Below are 17,479 nucleotides of genomic sequence, written 5' to 3'. Positions count from 1 at the left end.
CGAACCCGGGCCGCCAGCAGCGGAGCGCGCACACTTAACCGCTAAGCCATGGGGCCGGCCCTCGCATAACTTGAAACAGCCTCCTCAGCAGCTGTGGATTGTTGGGCACCGCTTGGCTTTCTCGCCGAGCTGTCTGAGCCAGCTGCTTCTGTGCTTCCAGCGCTCGCTCACCAGGAGAGCTTCAGGGAGACTCAACCCCTCCTCATGGGGTGGGGGGCAGGGGGGAAGTGCTCCTCGCCCTGGAGGCTGCTGATAGGGCAGTGTGGACTTTGGGGCACAGCTGGAACCTAGAAGGATGGGAAAATCCACCCTGAGCATCAAATTAGATGGCCCAACATCTGTGCATCTTATTTAAAGGAGAGCTTCTCGGGTCTTCATTCAGCTCCTGTTTGTTCTTGGTTTACACAGAGTTCTAACAGGGGCTGGTACTTCATTCACAGCAGGTTTGAAGTGCTGGTAGAGGCTGAGGAGTGATGGGCAGCAAGAAGCGATAACTAACAGCCAGGGAGGAGACAGAAAAGCGATACTAAACCCAAAACCACAGCACAGTGATCTGGAGCCACCTAGCGTGGGGGCCCACAGCCCACAGACCACACTGGGGCATCCCTGTGCCACGGGATGGTGACACAATTAGTGATCCTAATGGCCCCAAAGCATCAAGCAAAACTTAAATTGTGGTCAGCGTATTCCGTGAAGAATGCATGAGACATTTTAATAGGCATTTCATCCAAAACGATGTCTTAAGAGAAGTTTGGGGGCTTAAAACTTTGTGGCCTGGAAAATTCCTGCGGTTGCAGATTGTTCTCTGATTGAGTTCGGCTCTGCTAACGTGGCCCCGTGTGTGCCCAGCACGTGCTGTAAGGCCAGGAGAGCCGGGAGTGGGCATCTCTTGGGTACTTTGGCCTCGAGTCGAAGGCTGCTGTTGGACAAATTCCAGTTGTGGGAAGCAGGAAGAAGGAGGCGACCTTACAAAGAGTTGGCGTCTCCCCATGCGTTGTAGTGCCCTGCGGTGTCTTTTTCTCTGCTGAAAGTCCACTCCTGGCAGGTCTGTTTCAGTTCTGGTTGGTTTGCTGGTGTGAGGATTTGTTCTTTCATTTACTCCTTTATGCTGTGAATGTTGATGGAGAGCCTACTGTGTACCAGAGACTGTGCTAGGAACTGTGTGTGCACGGAGCACCTGTCCTCCTATGGAGAAGATAAAGATAAATGCTAAGAAGGACATAAAACAGGCTAAGAGTGACTGGGCGGGGCCTGATTTGGGTCTAGTAGTCAGGGAGGGCTCCTTGAAGAGGTGGCTGAGATCTGAGTGGCAGGAAGGAGCCAGGAGAGAAGACTTGGGGGCAGGACTTTCCAGGGAGAAGCAATGGCAAGAGCAAAGGCCCTGGGGCAGGAATCACTGGGTGTGTTGGGGGAGGTCATTGTGGCTGGAGTGTAGTGAGTGGTGAGGGGCTAGAAGCTGAGTTGGGAAGGACTGGCTAGGGTTAGGCCCTGAGGCTGTGGTAACCAGTTTAATGTCAAGGATTTTGAACGGTGACTATTTATAGAATGTGCCAGTTGGGTTAATAAGTTTTGGTCCTCTTGAAAACTGGGCACCTTGGCTCTGATCCCCAGCTCCAGCTGTGCCCGTCCCTCATCTGCTGGGCAAGAGAAGTGGATGACTCAGTGCAGAGCCATCTCTCTTACTAGAAAGTCAGCTGAGACCCCGTGGCCTCCTGACTGTGGCTCATCATTTGTACCCAGAAGGCCTGTCCCCCGTGTCCCGCCTGCCCCCCCCCCCCGCCCTCCCTGCCCATCGCTTCCTGGACTCTGAGCTCAGATTCAGCGTCATCATCTCTGTATGTTAGGTCAGCCCAGCCGGGGAAGTGGGAGCTCGTGTTCTAGTCCCGCTTCCATCCGACCCCCCAGGTGGGTCCTATTTCCTGGTGTGGCTTCCGTGCCATCATCTGGAACATGGGGCTTTTGGCAAACACTTGTTTCCCAGGCTACGCTGTGAAGCAGTCCACACGCCTTCAATGCCCCGACGTTAAAAAGGAGCTCCCTGACGGCCACAACCTTATTTTCTTAGACCTGACTTTTTTCTCTTTTCTTTGACTTTAGAATTTAGTAGCTGTGAAACTTTGGGCAAGAGGCGATCCCTCTCTGTGCCCTAGTTTCCTCATTTGTGAGACGCGGGTTATAATCAGCCGGTTGCGAGGATGAAATGCACCCATATCTTGAATGCTCACTCGGTGCGGTGCCTGCGTGCGGTCCGCCCTCCGTAAGGGTTAACTGTGCGCATCCTTTAGGAGGTAACACGAAGATGAACTTGAGCCTAATGTGGCAGATCTTAACTGGAGGCGATTTTGCCCCTTGGGGACATGGGGCAATGTCTGGAGACATTTTTGGTTGTCACAACTGGGGTGGGGGTGCTGCTGGCACCTAGTGGGTAGAGGCCGGGATGCTGCTAAATACTCTACAACGCACAGGACAGCCCCCCGACACAGAAGTATCTGGTCCAAAATGTCAGTGGTGCCGAGATTGAGAAACCCTGGTTCATGTGACTCCCCAAAATGTAGCAGAGTTCACCTGCCTACTCTCGCTGAGCCTCAGATCCTCACCTAAAAAACAGCACTGATGTATATGTTGGTTTTATGCACCTTAGTAAATTCCAGGAAAACGTGGAGACTGAACCTCTCCACAGTTTTCACCGTGCTTCCCCGTGTCCGTGTTGTTGGACTCTCAAGGAGCCCTGGGGAAGTGGGACCTGGCACCTCCGTTTACAGTGAGAAAGTTCCCTCCATGGGAAGGCGGCACGAGTACTCGGGGTCACAGAGCTGGGAGAGGGGACACAGAGCTTGAGCCCGGGGCTTCTGGTTCAGCAAGACTCTTCCTACCACACTGTGGCCATGAGAGAACCCTTCTCCACCGGAAGCAGTGGTCTTTGTTTTTGTGGGTCTCCTGGTCTGTGCTGCCATTTTCCTTTCATGGACGCTGGTACAGCAGCATTGTCTTTGTCAGTTAAAGACCCACAAATTCTGTCACCTGCTTTTCCTTTCCCACTTTCGTCTCCGTTGCTCAGGTATGCTTTCCTGGACCTCCAGCCCTGGCTGATTCTAGAACATTCTCATCAGTTACTCAGGCACTGAGAGTCAGCCACAACATGCAGGGATCAAATGAGTCACAGCAGGCTAACACGCTTGTCTTTGTACAAGAAATTACAGCGTCAGTCTGTGCTGGCCCTGTCAGCTTAGTGGCCTGAACACATGTGTCCTGCTAACCCACATGGCTGCAAACTCCAGGGAGGAAGGCCAGCACAGGAACCAGCTAAGCCAGCACTAGCCATGAGCACACCCTATTACTGTGTCACTCAGGATTCCGGACAAGTTAATTTTTAAAATTATCTTTAATTGTTAAGTTACTACATGTACATTGTTAAGATGAAGAAAAGAAAATTCACACAACCCAGGAGGGTGTGAAGTGAAACGTTAAAATCCCCCAGGCCCTGCCTCTTCCCCCTTACTCTCTGGTGGTAACTCCCTTATGTTGTGTGTCCTTCCAGACCCTTCCCTGAACATTTAAGAATGGAACACTTTGAAATCTGCTCAGTGACTTGAGGTTGTGCCATATGAAATATTTAAAACAAAATTCTCCTCTTACAAGTTTCTCAGCACCAGTCACCTTTCTTGCTCTGAAGCCTCTGGTTTGAATTCCACTGCATAGCCCGATCGGTTCCCTCTGGAACAGCAAGGAGATTGGAGAAGATGGAAGGGTCAAGGTCATTGCAGATGGCAACTTGAGATCATTGCTTTCTTGGGCCATGAAAGAGAAGGCCACAGGTTTGAGAGGGAGCAGAGGTGCTCATTCTTTTTCCTTAAATCTTAGGGACCCCAATGCCTACACTTGAAGTGGATTTCGAGTGCTGCCAGGACGCCCTCACCCAGGCTTCGGGGTTGGTGCTAAGTCTGGTCTGGGGAAGGCAGAGTGGAGGCGGCCTTCTCCACTAAGAAGGAAGTCCTCAACCTCTGATGCTTAAAAAAAATTGAAAGACTTCAGTGAGTTGTCAGTGCTCCCACCCACATCCTTGACAGAGAAAGACCCGTACATCGGCCCTTTTTTAGCAGTGTCGTTTCTTTGAATTTCCCCAGAACCCAAGAAGTGAGAAACGCTTCCTTTTTAGACATCAATAAGACGGGCTGAACCAGCTGGTGAGGACCCAGAGGTGGGGGAGGGGCAGCCATGCCTCTGGGGGTCATTTGGGGCTCCATCTCTCCCCCAACGCCCTACTTCTCCAAATCTGCAGTGGTGGCTGGAGCCAGGGATTCTGGATGCCTCAGTCTCCTGGGTGCCAGCTGACATGTGCTCCCAAAGATCAAGTCCAGTCCAGAAATCAGCATTTTCCAACATGCAAAGCCAGAAAGGGCAGGTTGTGGGTTTTCATTCAAATGGAAGGAAAGTTGGCTCCCTGCATGTGCCACAGCCATTTGCTTTCTGAGAGGTGGGGCAGGAAGGACAGTATTTGAAATACTTTGAGTTTGTTTTTTTTTTTATGACTTTAAAATGGTGTTTAGGGAAAGAAGAATGGGGTGTGGAAGCCAGAATAGTACTTAATTCTCCTCCTGATGGCAAAAGGCAAAAATAAGATACCTTTGCCCCTTGTAGAAAGCGTGTCATTTGGGCCTTGGATTGAGGTATTATGGACTCCAGGAAAAAGTAGACAAATCGCCCCCCTCCACGTGACAGCCCTGGACTCACGGGCATGTGAGGGGATTTCACACTGAGCAGGGGTCTCTCTGTCTCTGTCCATGTCCAGCCTCTTTCTGGAGTTCTGATCCCACCCTGGCACATCGCCCATCTCTGGCAGACCTATCCAGGAAGGAGGAGCAGTGTCCAGGGTGACAGAAACTTCTGGTGGCCCTCCCTGGAGCTTTGGGACAAGGGCTCACCTGAGCTGTTTTGTCTTCTCACCTGCTCTCTGCCAGGGGCCCTCAGACCTTCTCCTGGGTGCCCCCCATTCCCACTTGAGGAGAGGGGGAGGCAGTCTTCCACTCAGGGGGTGGGGACATCCTGTTTGTGCCCTGTCCCAACAGCCTCTTCGATGCCCCGCCGGTTCTCTCATCATTTCATGGAATGAGGCTAGGGGGAGAGGGGCCTGCTTTCCTGGCACTTTTTGCCTGTCTGTGTGCTGTGAAAGCACGTCTGTGGTCCAGGTGTGTGGGGAGGAGAACACGTTCTAGAACTTCAGTTCAGAGACGGCGGCGCTTGCCGTCTTCTCTCGGCAATTTCCGTATAGGAACTAAAGCTGGTTCTTGAAGCAGATGTGAAATCCCGCTAAAAGGCTTTCTGTTGCATTAAAGGATTTATTTTTTCCTCCTCGTACCCAGTTGAAATAACATGGCGGAAGGTTTTGAAAAGAAGGGAGGACGCATGTGTAGTTGAGGTCTTTTAAGGTCCTTGTCCTCTGAGAAGTGTTAAAAGATTTATGAGGCTTGGAATGCACTTAATTGAGACAGTGATGAAATCTTCACTGAGGGGCCTTTGGGGCTAGTGAGGCTTCTCTTTCTCCACGTGGATGAGGATGCTTCAGGGAGGGAGTCCTTTCCCAGGTCAGCAGACTCGGAACACTCTCAAGTTGGAGCAGGAGCACGACCCGGATATTTTCCCCTGCAGGAAGGCCGGTGCTGATCAATCACTCACTGGCTGGGATCTGGAGAGGGAGGGGCGCCTTGGTTGTGTAATGACCTTGTGTTGGGGCCCTTGTGCATAGTTGCACAGCGGCAGAAAGGCTCCCTTCTCCTTTTTCACCGAGAGTCCCACCTCCAGCAGCCTGCAGGATTGGATCCCAAGGCAACGACGCTAAACAGTTTACACTCTGGGCACGCAGCTCACAGATGTGGGGCTGCCAAAACCCGAACCTGCTGAGCCACAGCTGTCTTGGTAAAAAAGAAAAAAAAGTATGGAATGCAACTTAGCTGCCAACTTGAGTTTTCTGCTTCATCGGCTGCCTGTCTCAGAGAACCCTCTGCTTCCCAGCTCTGCTCCGATGCCATCTGCCCACCTGGAGCCCCAGCCCTCCTCCCAGATTTGTCTCCACCTCCCTCTTTCTCTTCCCTGCAGGCAGCTTGAGGTGTGTTGGTCAGGTGATGGTCACAGTCCAGCCCCGGTGAGGCCAGTTCTCCCCATCAGAGAGTCCTGGTTTTGTAGAACCTTCTGGAACCCCTAGGGCCATCTCATTTTCTGTGCTCAAGTGGGAGTTAGGTGAAATCGATAAGCCAACTTAGTTAGTTTCCAAGGGCTGTTGTAACCAATTATCACAAACTCAGTTGCCTAAAACAACAGAAATTTATTCTCTCACAGTTCGGGAGGCCAGAAGTCCAAAATCAAGATGTTGGCAGGGCTGCGCTCTTTCTGCAGGCTCTAAGGAAGAATCCTTCCCGGCTCTTCCTAGTTTCTGGTGGCTCCTGGCGATCCTCGGCTCATAGCTGCATCACTGCGACCTCTGCCTCTGTGTTCACATGGCCCTCTTCCCTCCATGTGTCTGTGTGTCCTTCCCTCTTCTTATAAGGATACCACTCCTTGGATTTGGGCCCACCCCAAGTCCGGGCAAGATGATGTCGTCACGAGATCCTCAACAAACTCTAATTCCAAATAAAGTCACTTTCTAAGGTTCCAGGTGGACACAAATGTTGTAGGGACACTGTTCAACCCCTACACTGACCTTTGGGGTATTTATTTCCCATTTATGCATACAAACACACCCTTAAAAAACATATTCAGGATCATTGTTTTTAGGTTTAGTGTGTTTTCAAAACTTGTATTTAGCCATTTAACATTCATGTACATTTTTCCTTGTTAAACTCTCTTTGTAGACTTCATTTTCAATGACTGCCTATTGGTCTGCCATATAAGCAGCAGTGTTGCCTAGTGGTTAGGAGTGTGGGCTCCAGAGCTAGATGGCCAGTGTTTGCTCACGCCTCCCTCTTTGCTCACTGTTATGGGCTGAATTGTGCCTCCCTCACAATTCTGCCTGGTGCGTGGATAGAAGGAGCTCTTTATTTATTTTGCCTGATTTATTTTGCCAGCCCTCTTTTGTTGCACGTTGAGTAGTTTTTATTCATTCACTGGGTGAACGTGTATTGGACCCCGGTCATGGCCATTTGCCCTGTGATAAATAAGGCTCTGGGCAGCAGCTGGGTACACTGTCGTTGGTCACTTTCTTGGAGGAGGTTTTTAGGAGCGTTCTCTATCCTCTAAGCCATCTTTGCTGGGCACCACCCACGAGGGCCTGTAACAGGAGCACCCTGTTGCTGTGTGCTTCTAGGCTGGTGCCCAGGACTCTGCCGGTGCCAGTGGGAAGCCTGCTCTGCAGGTCCCGCACAGAGATATCAGGCAACTCACAGCCCCAGAAAAGGAGGCCGCTGGGAATGGCATCTCTTTTCTTTCCTAATCTGTTGGGGTCTGATGGCTGCAGTTGTCTCCCGGTGACTCCACAGCCGCACCAGGAGGTGGCAAGGGCTCCTGGAGAAGGAGCCCAGCCTGAAGGACTTCATGGGCATTTCACACCTGCCCGAGGCAGGGAGTGGCCCTTATGCTCCTGTTAAATAGCTTGCAGCCCCCTCCCCTCAAGCTTGCAGGCACCATTGGAGTGCCAGGCGGGGGGAGAAGAGCCTGTGGTCCCCTGGGATCTCCTGGAGGCTGAGTGTCCTGCCAGCCCCTGAGCATCTCCTGAGCCTTCCCCCCAGCTGAACCTCCTTCCCCTCCCTGCCCCACCTCCTCTGGCCCTGGCTGCCTCCAGCCCCGGCCTTTTTTCTTCTCTCCTTTGAAGTGTGAGCCTCAGAGCCACCACAGGCAAACAGGATGTTCCACTCCCACACACAGAGACTTCAGATGAGCCGCTTGGGTCCAACCGCATCCTGCTGGCAGTGGTGGGTCCCATCTGCTGCGGACTCAGTGTGGGAGGGGGTGCAGGGCTGGGTGCCAGGAGGGGCACTCACGAAGCTGGTTTCATTAGTCACTCTTTGGGCGTCCGTTCCCGACTTTGAACTAGGTGGGCATCTCCAGGTTCCCTTTGGGGGCTATCATGCCTGGAAGGGCTGAATCATGCAGGTGAGGGATGCTGACGTCTGCTAGCACATTTGTGGGAGGCCACGGAACGATAGTGGCATTCCTCATCCTCCACCTCGCCCCTGGCTATGGTTTTTGTATTTTCTGGGAGTGTTTTTTTTTAATGAATAATTTCTCCAAACCTCAACAAATAAGTCTAGGATTACCAGATTGCTACAAAATAGATGACTGCTATTGAGAGGCTCAAAGTGGGGGCTTACTGAGGCATGGTCTTTCTGAACAGTTGGAGAGTTGGAGAAGACTGGAAGGCCGCTTGGGGAAGCGCAGGCAGCAGTTTAGGGGTTTAAAGAAAACCCAAAGTCCTAAATGTTTCCCTGGGTTGTGGACCCGGCTGATAGCCAAATGATTTAGGCAGTTCTCCTGTGGTTGAAGCCGTCTTGGGAAAATGAAGGTGGAAAGGCCGAAGGTTCCCGCTCTCCCATCCCCCAGGCAGGTGTTCTGAGTCCTAGACTCCATCAAAGGTTTAACGTACAAAATAGTTTGTGTGCATGTTGGGAGAGGGCGGATTTAAAAGATGTCAGAGTTTTGCCACCCACTTGATAACCCCACCTGGCAGTGATCTACATTCTAGACACTTCTGGAACTTTCCACTGGTTGAGCCCATGATAGTGCAGTAAGTGAAGGCACCAGGGTGCACTGTGCGGATTTTTAGTCCACAGAATGTCCTGAACACTCAGTCGAGAGGTCTGAGCGAGAGATGAAGGGGGAGAGAGTTCTCAAATGAGACAGTCCCCTCCACAGCCGGAAATTGCTTTTCTTCTCGCATCTCCTTTCCCCGCCCCTTTTGTAGGGCAAGGGAGGAGGGGGCATAGGATTGAGTGGGAGAGGGGGAGAAAGGATGCTGGGAATAGGGACCGGGGCCGAGAAGAGAGGGGGACAACCCCCTGAGGACCTGCAGTGTGGCAGGGGCAGCCCTCTAGTCCAGAGGACGGAGGCTCCGTCAAGGGTCCTCCTCTCGCACCTGATGAGCATACCTTAGAATCATTTCTTCCCCCGAGACGTGCTCCTGGGCCCATGTGTGTGTGCAGGTGTTTGCATTCTGCAGCCCACTGCTGTTTCCTTTAACTAGGGCCTGTTCTTGAAACCTCTCCTTGCTAAGACTATAATTGCACTCTCCTGCCCTGCATTGAATAAGCCCCATTTTGCTTCTAGGCATAATAATAGGTTTGTCTGAGATCTCGGATGCCAGATTTCTGGGGCGTCTCAGCAACACTGGCATCACCTGATTTGACAGCAGCTTTTACAGTACCACTGTCTCCGCAGGAAGAGTCTCTTTTCGCTATCTCAAGTTCCTGAAGAAATACGTCCCTGGATTATGTATCCAAATAAAGTAGGGATTCTTAAAGGACGTCTTGATGCCAGGGTATGAATCAGTGCTGTGTGAATCTATACTTTCGTGGAAAATAAAGATAGATTTGTTCATATGACTCTCTAAGCTATTATATATTCCACTGAGATTATTTCATAATGACCAAAAACATCCAGGAAATCTGCCTCGTCTAGCATGCGGCTGACTTTAGCTTTCTTTGTGTGTGTTTTGCACATATTTGTATGCTTTGGCACACGTAGGTATTTGATAAATATTTAAGAGGATGGTTCACGGCCTGATTGGCCTCATCCTTCAGACTCTTTCTTTTCCTCCTTAGATCTTCAACCTCATGAAGTACGACAGCTACAGCCGCTTCTTGAAGTCTGACTTGTTTTTGAAACACAAGCGAACCGAGGAAGAGGAAGAAGATCCACCCGATGCTCAAACTGCAGCTAAAAGAGCTTCGAGAATTTATAACACATGAGCCCCCAAAGAGCCGGCAGGACTGGCACCTTTCAGAAGTGAAGGAACTCCCCCTCAGGACCATGTGGGGTTTTAATTGCTTTGTTATCTGCAAGGACCGAAATGTACAAAACCCCTCCATGGGATATGTGTATTTTATTAACTGCTTGACCAGTAAGTTTTGCATGATGGCTAATCTTACATAAAAAAACAAATAGCTTTGAAGTTTTAGTTCACACACACACACACAAAAAAAAAGGCAGAGAGAGTCCTTAAACACTGGACACTTCGAGCATTTTATAGCTTGATTAAACTTCATGTGAGGCCACCAGGTGAAACTTATAGCCACCTCTTACCTTTTAAGTCTTTGCCCTGCCTCTGTGGGAGGGGTCATGCATGTCCGCAGATTTCCTTGGCTACTCAGCTCGAGAATGAGTTGATCTGACAGACTCGGGCCACTGGGGGTGTTGTCTGTCAGGCTCCTTTTGGCTTAAATGCTTCTCAAGAGCAAGTTCAGTGCTAGGAAAAGAAAATTCATCACTGACAGCCTCTATGGATTTGGGGAGCAGCATGTGAGCGTCATCAGAGGGTTCTTATTTCTTGTACGTGAGTTTGTCCGGGTTTTGCCCACAATCCGTGACATTTCATGTGACACAGACAAATAGTTCATCTTGACAGAAACAAGATCTCAACCAGAAAGAAAGAGAGACAAATGGAGAATTGTTCAGGGTCCCCATGGCAGCGCAAGGTGGTGTTGAACGGGATGCGGCACATGGCCCGTGCCGATGATGGAGTTGGTGGGATGTTCCCTTCTCCCATAGCCCTTCTGGGGACATTGGAACCCCTTCTTCTCTGCACCTCTCCTTTGCTGGACTGGTTAACTCTGGGCATGAGACTTAACAAGGGAAAGACGTGCTGTCTCTGAAAGTCTCTTCTCGGGTGGAGAGGCTGTGCATGAAGTCCTGCTCGGCCTGGGCACCCCCATCCCCCTTTAGAGGGGAGACCAGCAGAGCCGAAGGTCAGGCATAGTTCCCTTCTGCTAATGGTTCCTGCCGTCTGCTGCTGCCAGACCTTCGCCAACAGGTTTGCCAGACCTTAAACTCCCGTTCGTACAGACAAAGCAACCAGCCTCGGTTACTTGTGAGCCTTCTGACTCAGACTTTCCCATTTGCAAAACTCCCTGATGTTGAGGGTGACTGTATAATTTATCAATCAAACCAGGACACTTTTGAGAGAGAAGGGGAGTGAGTTTAATAATTACACTGGGATAAAAGGTTTAAGCTGGTTCTGTTCTGGGTGAACCAGTTCGCATGGTCACCCTAGCGATGACCCTCCTCTCCCCTAGTGTGACCTCTTGGGTGGTCCTCCAGAATCTCCAGCCTCATTGTCCATTCACTGTGAGCGAATGCTTCCTGTCCTCACTTGGGCCTGGGGAAGGGATGGCCTTCAAGGAGCCATTTGCTGCTGAGAACCGAGTCATCCAACTGAGCATTCGTCAGAAGCAGCAAATGCTTGATCCCCCAGCAGGGGTTCTCCGTCTTCCCCAGGACGTCCCAGACAGGCCCTCTCTCTGCCTGGGGCGAGAGACACTGATGCTGAGAATGACACCTAAAGGCCTTGTCATCCGAGAAATTCGATCCACCTTTAAGCAGAGTAGGTTGATGCACTTTTAAGAGTAAAGATTAAAAACAGCATGGGTTTTCTAGCTCAACTTGCAGTTTCCTAACCAGACAAGTGCAGGGATGCAGACCCACCCCACTGCACAGTTGCAGATATAGGGTGATTTTGGGGCCCCGTGGAGCTGAACAACCCACTCAGTGCTCCCGGAGAGCCTGTGCCAGGCAGGTCCCAGAGACCGCAGGCGGGCTGTGAACCCTCTTTCTGGCTTTTACCCTTTACCTCTGGGTTCAGAGACCCTTTGAGGTGGCGCTCTCTTCATAAGCATTTGAAGAAAGGAAACAGCTAGAGTTAGCTGGAAGATTGTCTACTAAAAGCAAAGCCTTTTGCTTAGGAGCTGCCTGAAAGGCTGAATGTCAGTGGGATGGTGAGCCTATAGGTTGAACCACAGCTGACTCCTACCAGCGTGGACTCACGCCACTTCCTCCAGCTTGCTCCTGCCTGGCTGCCTACGTCTATGCCAATTGCAGAACTGAGGCATGTACAGAATTTAGCTTCCTAAGGCCATTGCAAGAGTCACACTGAAGTGAAGGGAATCCACATAGCCTGACAGATGCTTCTACCAGCTTTTCACTTTCACCCTATGTCTATCCATCCATTCATCAATTTATTGATTAGTATTTAAATTGTGTCTGCAATGTACTAGGGACTGTGTCAGGTTCTGAGATTTGATGGGAGGAATACACCTGCCATGATGATTCATGCTCTAGTGGAGTTTACAGGTGTTTTAAAACGTAGGTTTCATTATTATTCAGGTATGGTGAGGCCAACAGATCAGGAGACTACTGCCATTGGAAAGAGAGTTTGTTACAGTTCTTAAGAGGAGGGGGCAGGCCACACCACGCAGGGCCACGTGGCGAATCACCAGCGTCAGTCAGGAGGCAGAGGGAGCAGGGAAATTGTGGGCAAGACCCTTTATTGTGGTTTCCTTGGGAAAGGCAGGGCAAGATAAGCAGGCTTAGGATTGGCTAGTTTGAATAATTTCCGTGGGCTCTGGGGCATAGGGGCTGTCCCTGCTTGTCTGGTAACTGGCCCTGAGTGATGAGGGCAGGTGGCCCAGAGTGTGAGAGCCCAGTAAAGGAGGTGGTTGGCAGCAGAGCTCTGGATTGGTTAGTTTGCATATGAAATTGTTTACTATCTCTAGGAATTAGCTAGCCCTGGGAGGGACAGTCCCTGCAGTGTCAGCAAGGCCCCAGATGTCAAAGCATCAGAATAAAAAACACACTTAATACAACAGCCTGCAGGGTCTCAAACTCGTAGCCTGCAGGCCATAGATGTTGTGTTTGACGGGCTGTGTGTTTTGAATCTTTCAGTGCAAACGCCTTGGGCAGAGCGTGAGTGTATTGTCCAGTTGGCTGCAGGCCCCATCATTCCCTATTGCCTTATAATAGGCCTCTCACATATTTGTGTTATCTGCTAGCTCTATGGTTTGTGCCCTGATCTCCATTTCCCATGTGCAGAGAGCATGGCCTGGGTGACGTTTTTCTCTGTGACTTTGCAGTCATTAATTATACCTCCAAATCCACTCGGCTGTCCCGCCTGGCTTTCTCAGAGTAAGTTGTGGTCCATTTTCCTGCACTATCCCACCTTCTCCATTGCAGAACTCCCCTGTGAGGCGTGGTGGGGACCACCTCACACCTCCAGAGCACCTTCCAAGTGCTTCTTTCCCATTGTGTCATACACAAAACCTTAAAAATTGGGAGAACAGCTATTTTTCCCATTTTAGAGATGGGAAAACCAGTAGAGTCTGAGGCTGGAACCAAACCTCAACTCCTGACCCCATCTCCCTTTTTGGTCCATCCTCTGCCTGGACAGGCCCCAGGGAAACCCAGGGCTGGGGTGAATACCGGCCTTTTGGCGTAGATGCTCATTTACTCACACAACAGATATTTAATGAGCAGCTGCTACATCCTAGGCCAGATGCTAGCCATAGGAATGTAGGGGCTGAAAGCAGGAGGCACCAACCCTGCCTGCAGGGAGCAGCTGGTCAGGAGATGAGACGGGGTCCTTACCAAAAACTCTGCTACGAGAAAGAAAGTGACCAGTCCCTGGGAGAGGGACCGATGGGACATGACTGGCTAGTTGTGTTTATCTCTGAAGTTTACAAGCTCAGTTGTTTTGTTTTCCTCGTAAATATCAGGAGGTTAAGCTTCATGTTGACACTTGTGGTGATTTCTTTTGAAAAACACAAGAATGAGTACTCTGTTCTTACGGGGATAAGGTTTTTCATTCCAGTCTCAGGTGAACTCTAGAGAATGAAGAATTAGTTAATGAAGTTTCCCATGATGGTGTTGCTGACGAGGACATAGGTCCCTTAATGTGTTATGGAGTTGAGAGCTGATGAATTGGTACCCAGCTCCCAGGTACCATCTCTGCATTCGGGAGCATGCTTTGTTTACAAGCTTTGCAGACTACCAGGCAAGTGCTATCATGACTCACGTTCTGTCATTATTTACTTTCATTTTGGTTGCAGATGTTCTAGAACTTGCATTTATTTAAGTGCTAAATAGTCTTGTTGTACCATTAGCTTCCAGGGTTTTTAAATTGTGTTTCTTCTCAAGGTTGGTTGCATGCAATGCGGTGAGGACTGTAAAAGGGCTGGCGCCTGGGTGGGGAGGGGAGAAACCTCATGCACAGCTCGGGGCAGGGCAGAATCACCACTGAAATGGTCCCCAAACCTTGGACAGAACCCAGGGCTCTCCCTAGATTCCCATAGCACTGCAAGCTTTGTAAATCCAAAGTTGTTCAAGCAGAAACCTGGGGCTCCCTCCTCTTGGGGCCTCTGAGTGAAGGTCTGGCAGGTCGCGTCCTCGCTGGGAGCTTGGATGGGGGGTGGGTGTTCATGGTGCTGCATCCACCTGGAGAAAGGGAGCCCTTTTCCCAATTCCCACAAAGCCACTGGGTAGGGGCACCTGGAAGTGGCCTGAGAGTCTCCCATCCATCAGTAAGTCCTCTAGATTCTTCTCCAAAATCCAGCTTGAATGTGTCCATGCTTTCCCATCTCCACGGCCCCAGGCCCTGACCAAGCCGCCTCCCTTGTCTCTTGCCTGGATGGCTGTGACAGCTTCCTCGCTGGTCAGTCCTCCTCACTCCACACCCTGTCCCCATCTTCATCCAGCATCCATCTTTTAAAAGCACAAACCTGACCATGCTGCTCACTTGCATAAGCACCTTCTGTGCCCTTCTTTGTTCTCAGAATAAAAATTCTGATTATGACCAAGGCCAAGGGAACTGAGCCCAGCCCCACCTTGCCTTCGCCCCTCCGTGGCTCCTTGAGCAGGGCATAGATGCTGCTTTCTGCAGCCTCTGCACAGGCCGCCTCCTCCTAACCTTGGCATGGCCAGCTCCTTTCCTCCCTTCCAGTCTCAGGTCAAATGTAAGCTCCTGGGAGAGGGCTTTCCTGAGGACCCCGCTAAGCAGCCCCCTGCCCCTATGCTCCTTCCCAGCCCCTTTAGAGCTCTGGCACATAGCTATTTATCTGTTACTGATTTGTGACCTCTCCCCTCAAGGACAGGGACAGGCTGTGTTTCGAGGTGTTCCCAGAGGGGAGCCCAGTGCCTGGCCCAGAGCAGCCACACGGCAGGCCCTCTTATATCTTTCCTGAATGAGCGAATGAATGCCAAATGTGTCAGGATCTCAAGTTTTGGTTGATCTTGTTCATAGCCTGGCATCTCGGTGTTGCCCCTTGCTGATGGCCAACCCCTGTGATTGTCACAAAAACGCAGAATTGGGAGGACTGGAGAGGCCCACCATTTCCTGAGTGCCTCCCACGGGTGCACTGCAGATGGTAGTGAACTTGTGATGTGGGCGTGGCTTCCACTGTATCGGGAACTGACCTTCAGAGGCTCTGCACCTGCACCAGCCCACCATGGCTCGTGGTTGGTGGTGGCAGGATTGGAACCCAGGTCTTTTAGACCCCATAGCCCACCATCTTTCACTACACCAAGCTGGGCCAGATTTCAGCTCAGGCAAATCTTTGGCCATTTCAGCTAGAAATGGAAGTCTCTATTCTCTCAGGCAGAAGGCCACCACTCGGCCCATCTTAACCCATTCTTCCTTTTCTTCTGCAGGACATGCAGAGGGGGCCTCCCCCCAGCCAGGGGGGTGGAATCAAATGTTCCTTTAAAAAGTCTGATTTTGTATTTGCAACTAGTTTTTTGTTTTTCCTTTAGCAGTATATTATGACCAACTTTCCATGCGAATAAACATAATTCTACACCATTAGAAAAAAAGTCCAGTCTCAAGATTATCTAGGGAAGATAAATGTTTCCCTTGCGCTAATTCCAGCACAGTTTATATGCTGTTTTGCAACACGGGCAAACTGTTTTCTTCTTATTTAAGCATTTAAACTCTGTTTTTTAAACTGTTATGGCATACAGATCGCCTAAGAGTAACAGATGTCTGCTTGATAGAGATGTTCCCAGGAAAAGAATTTGCTGCTTCTTGGTCTCCAGAGGAAGGATGCCTTTGCAAGTATGTGGCTTTTGGTCCACATGTCGCCCCTCTCACCCTCAGAAGAAGAACAGGGTAAGAGATACAATGCTGCGGGCTGCCTTGTAAATATCTGCATTGACAGATCCTGGTGATTATGGAGGTGACAGCCTGGCCTCCCAGGAGGGCTGTCCCTGCCCGTCCCAGAGGCAGTATTTCTCTGAATTTTCCTAGGTGGGTGAGGTCACTGCCCATGACCTGAAGACATGAAAATGTGGGTCCACTTTTACTAAATTTGCAGCTTTCCCCAGAATCTTAGCAGTGGGGAGTCTCTTTCAATTATCTTTGTTATTATTATTTTTTACTATTGGTTAGCATGAGAATTTTGGTTAAGATCATGTCATGGAATTCAATTGCCTAAATCCTAATGCAGCCCCATCGCTTATTAGCTGTGTGATCTTGGTCAAGTCACGTATCTTTCCGAGTTTAAGTTTCCTCACCTGTTGATGGGGATAACATTGGCCCCAGCACAAGATCCAATGAGATACCACATGTAATGTGCGTGGCACAGTACCTCGTCCATAGGGGGTCAATAAAAGTGATGCAGAGAGGTTGTGTGGTCTGTCCAAGGTCACACAGGGAAGGCGTGGCAGATTCCTGGTGTGGGCTAATTTCTGACTCCTTGGTTGGGGCTCTTCCTCCATGTCCTGGTGGTTTGAGAGGCCGCAGGAAGAGCCCCAGCGCCGGGGAGCTGGATCTGAATGTCCTTCAAATGACTGAAGTTGGAAGTGTGTGGGTCTCCGAGCAGGAGAGGGTGAGGGCCTGGAGGAGGACGTGCGGAGGGCAGCCAGGGAGGTGAGGGGGAGACCCAGTGGGCCTGGGGTTGGGCAACAAGGCCGAAAGATGGCTCCATTGCCAGCCTGGAGCCGGGTTCCCAGTCTAACCAAGTGGCCAAGTTAAAGGAAAGGAAGTCTGAGAGAGGGTCGCTGACAGGGAAAAGCAATGAAAACAGGAAGCTGGTTGTCTTCTCTGGAGGCATTTTGCATCTGAAGGAAGGGGAAGGGAATCCAGTAGATGTCCTTTGGGGAGCCGCTTGTATCCTCGCTGACTTTCTCTTGGCATGTGAGAATGATGGTTTCCCAGGAAGGAGCTGCACACGTGCTATCCAGGATGTCCAGCTCTCCAGGATCCTAGGAGAGGAGGAACTCGCAGGGGGACAGCCTTCCTGAAGTTCCCGGCTCGGGCTCACGGGGGCGCTGGTGAGCCGTGGAGGGAGAGAGCAGCTGGGCTCCGTACTGGGAGGGTCCCTGCAGCGCGGAAGGACCCTCTAAGGCCCTGGGCACCACCCCGGGAGGGGTCCCTCCAGAGAGGTGCCCTGTGGTGCCCCCTTCCCAGGTCCGGTTGTAAAGTGGTCTTTGTGCAAATCAGCTTCCAAGAGCCCAGGTCCAGGGATGGGACAGCCCTGGAACTGCCAAGTCTGTGCCAGCTGACCAAGGCCAC

The 17,479-nt window shown here is 50.9% G+C and overlaps 1 protein-coding gene across 2 annotated transcripts in view; it reads left to right on the top strand.

The window, feature by feature from the left end:
* The window catches only part of RGS10 (regulator of G protein signaling 10), a 34,843-nt gene extending 24,747 nt beyond the window's left edge, over positions 1 to 10,096 (top strand). For both annotated transcript variants that reach the window (XM_004428128.3, XM_004428129.3), the window contains exon 5: positions 9,747 to 10,096. In XM_004428128.3, the coding sequence (XP_004428185.1) occupies positions 9,747 to 9,893 (147 nt within the window). In that variant the 3' untranslated portion in view covers positions 9,894 to 10,096. The remainder of the gene's footprint in view (positions 1 to 9,746) is intronic.
* The last annotated feature ends 7,383 nt before the right edge of the window (positions 10,097 to 17,479 follow it).

This window comes from Ceratotherium simum, chromosome 6, assembly GCF_057802395.1.
Source record: "Ceratotherium simum simum isolate JZ-2026a chromosome 6, ASM5780239v1, whole genome shotgun sequence".
Lineage (NCBI taxonomy): Eukaryota > Metazoa > Chordata > Mammalia > Perissodactyla > Rhinocerotidae > Ceratotherium > Ceratotherium simum.
This window is presented reverse-complemented; position numbering and strand designations above follow the sequence as displayed.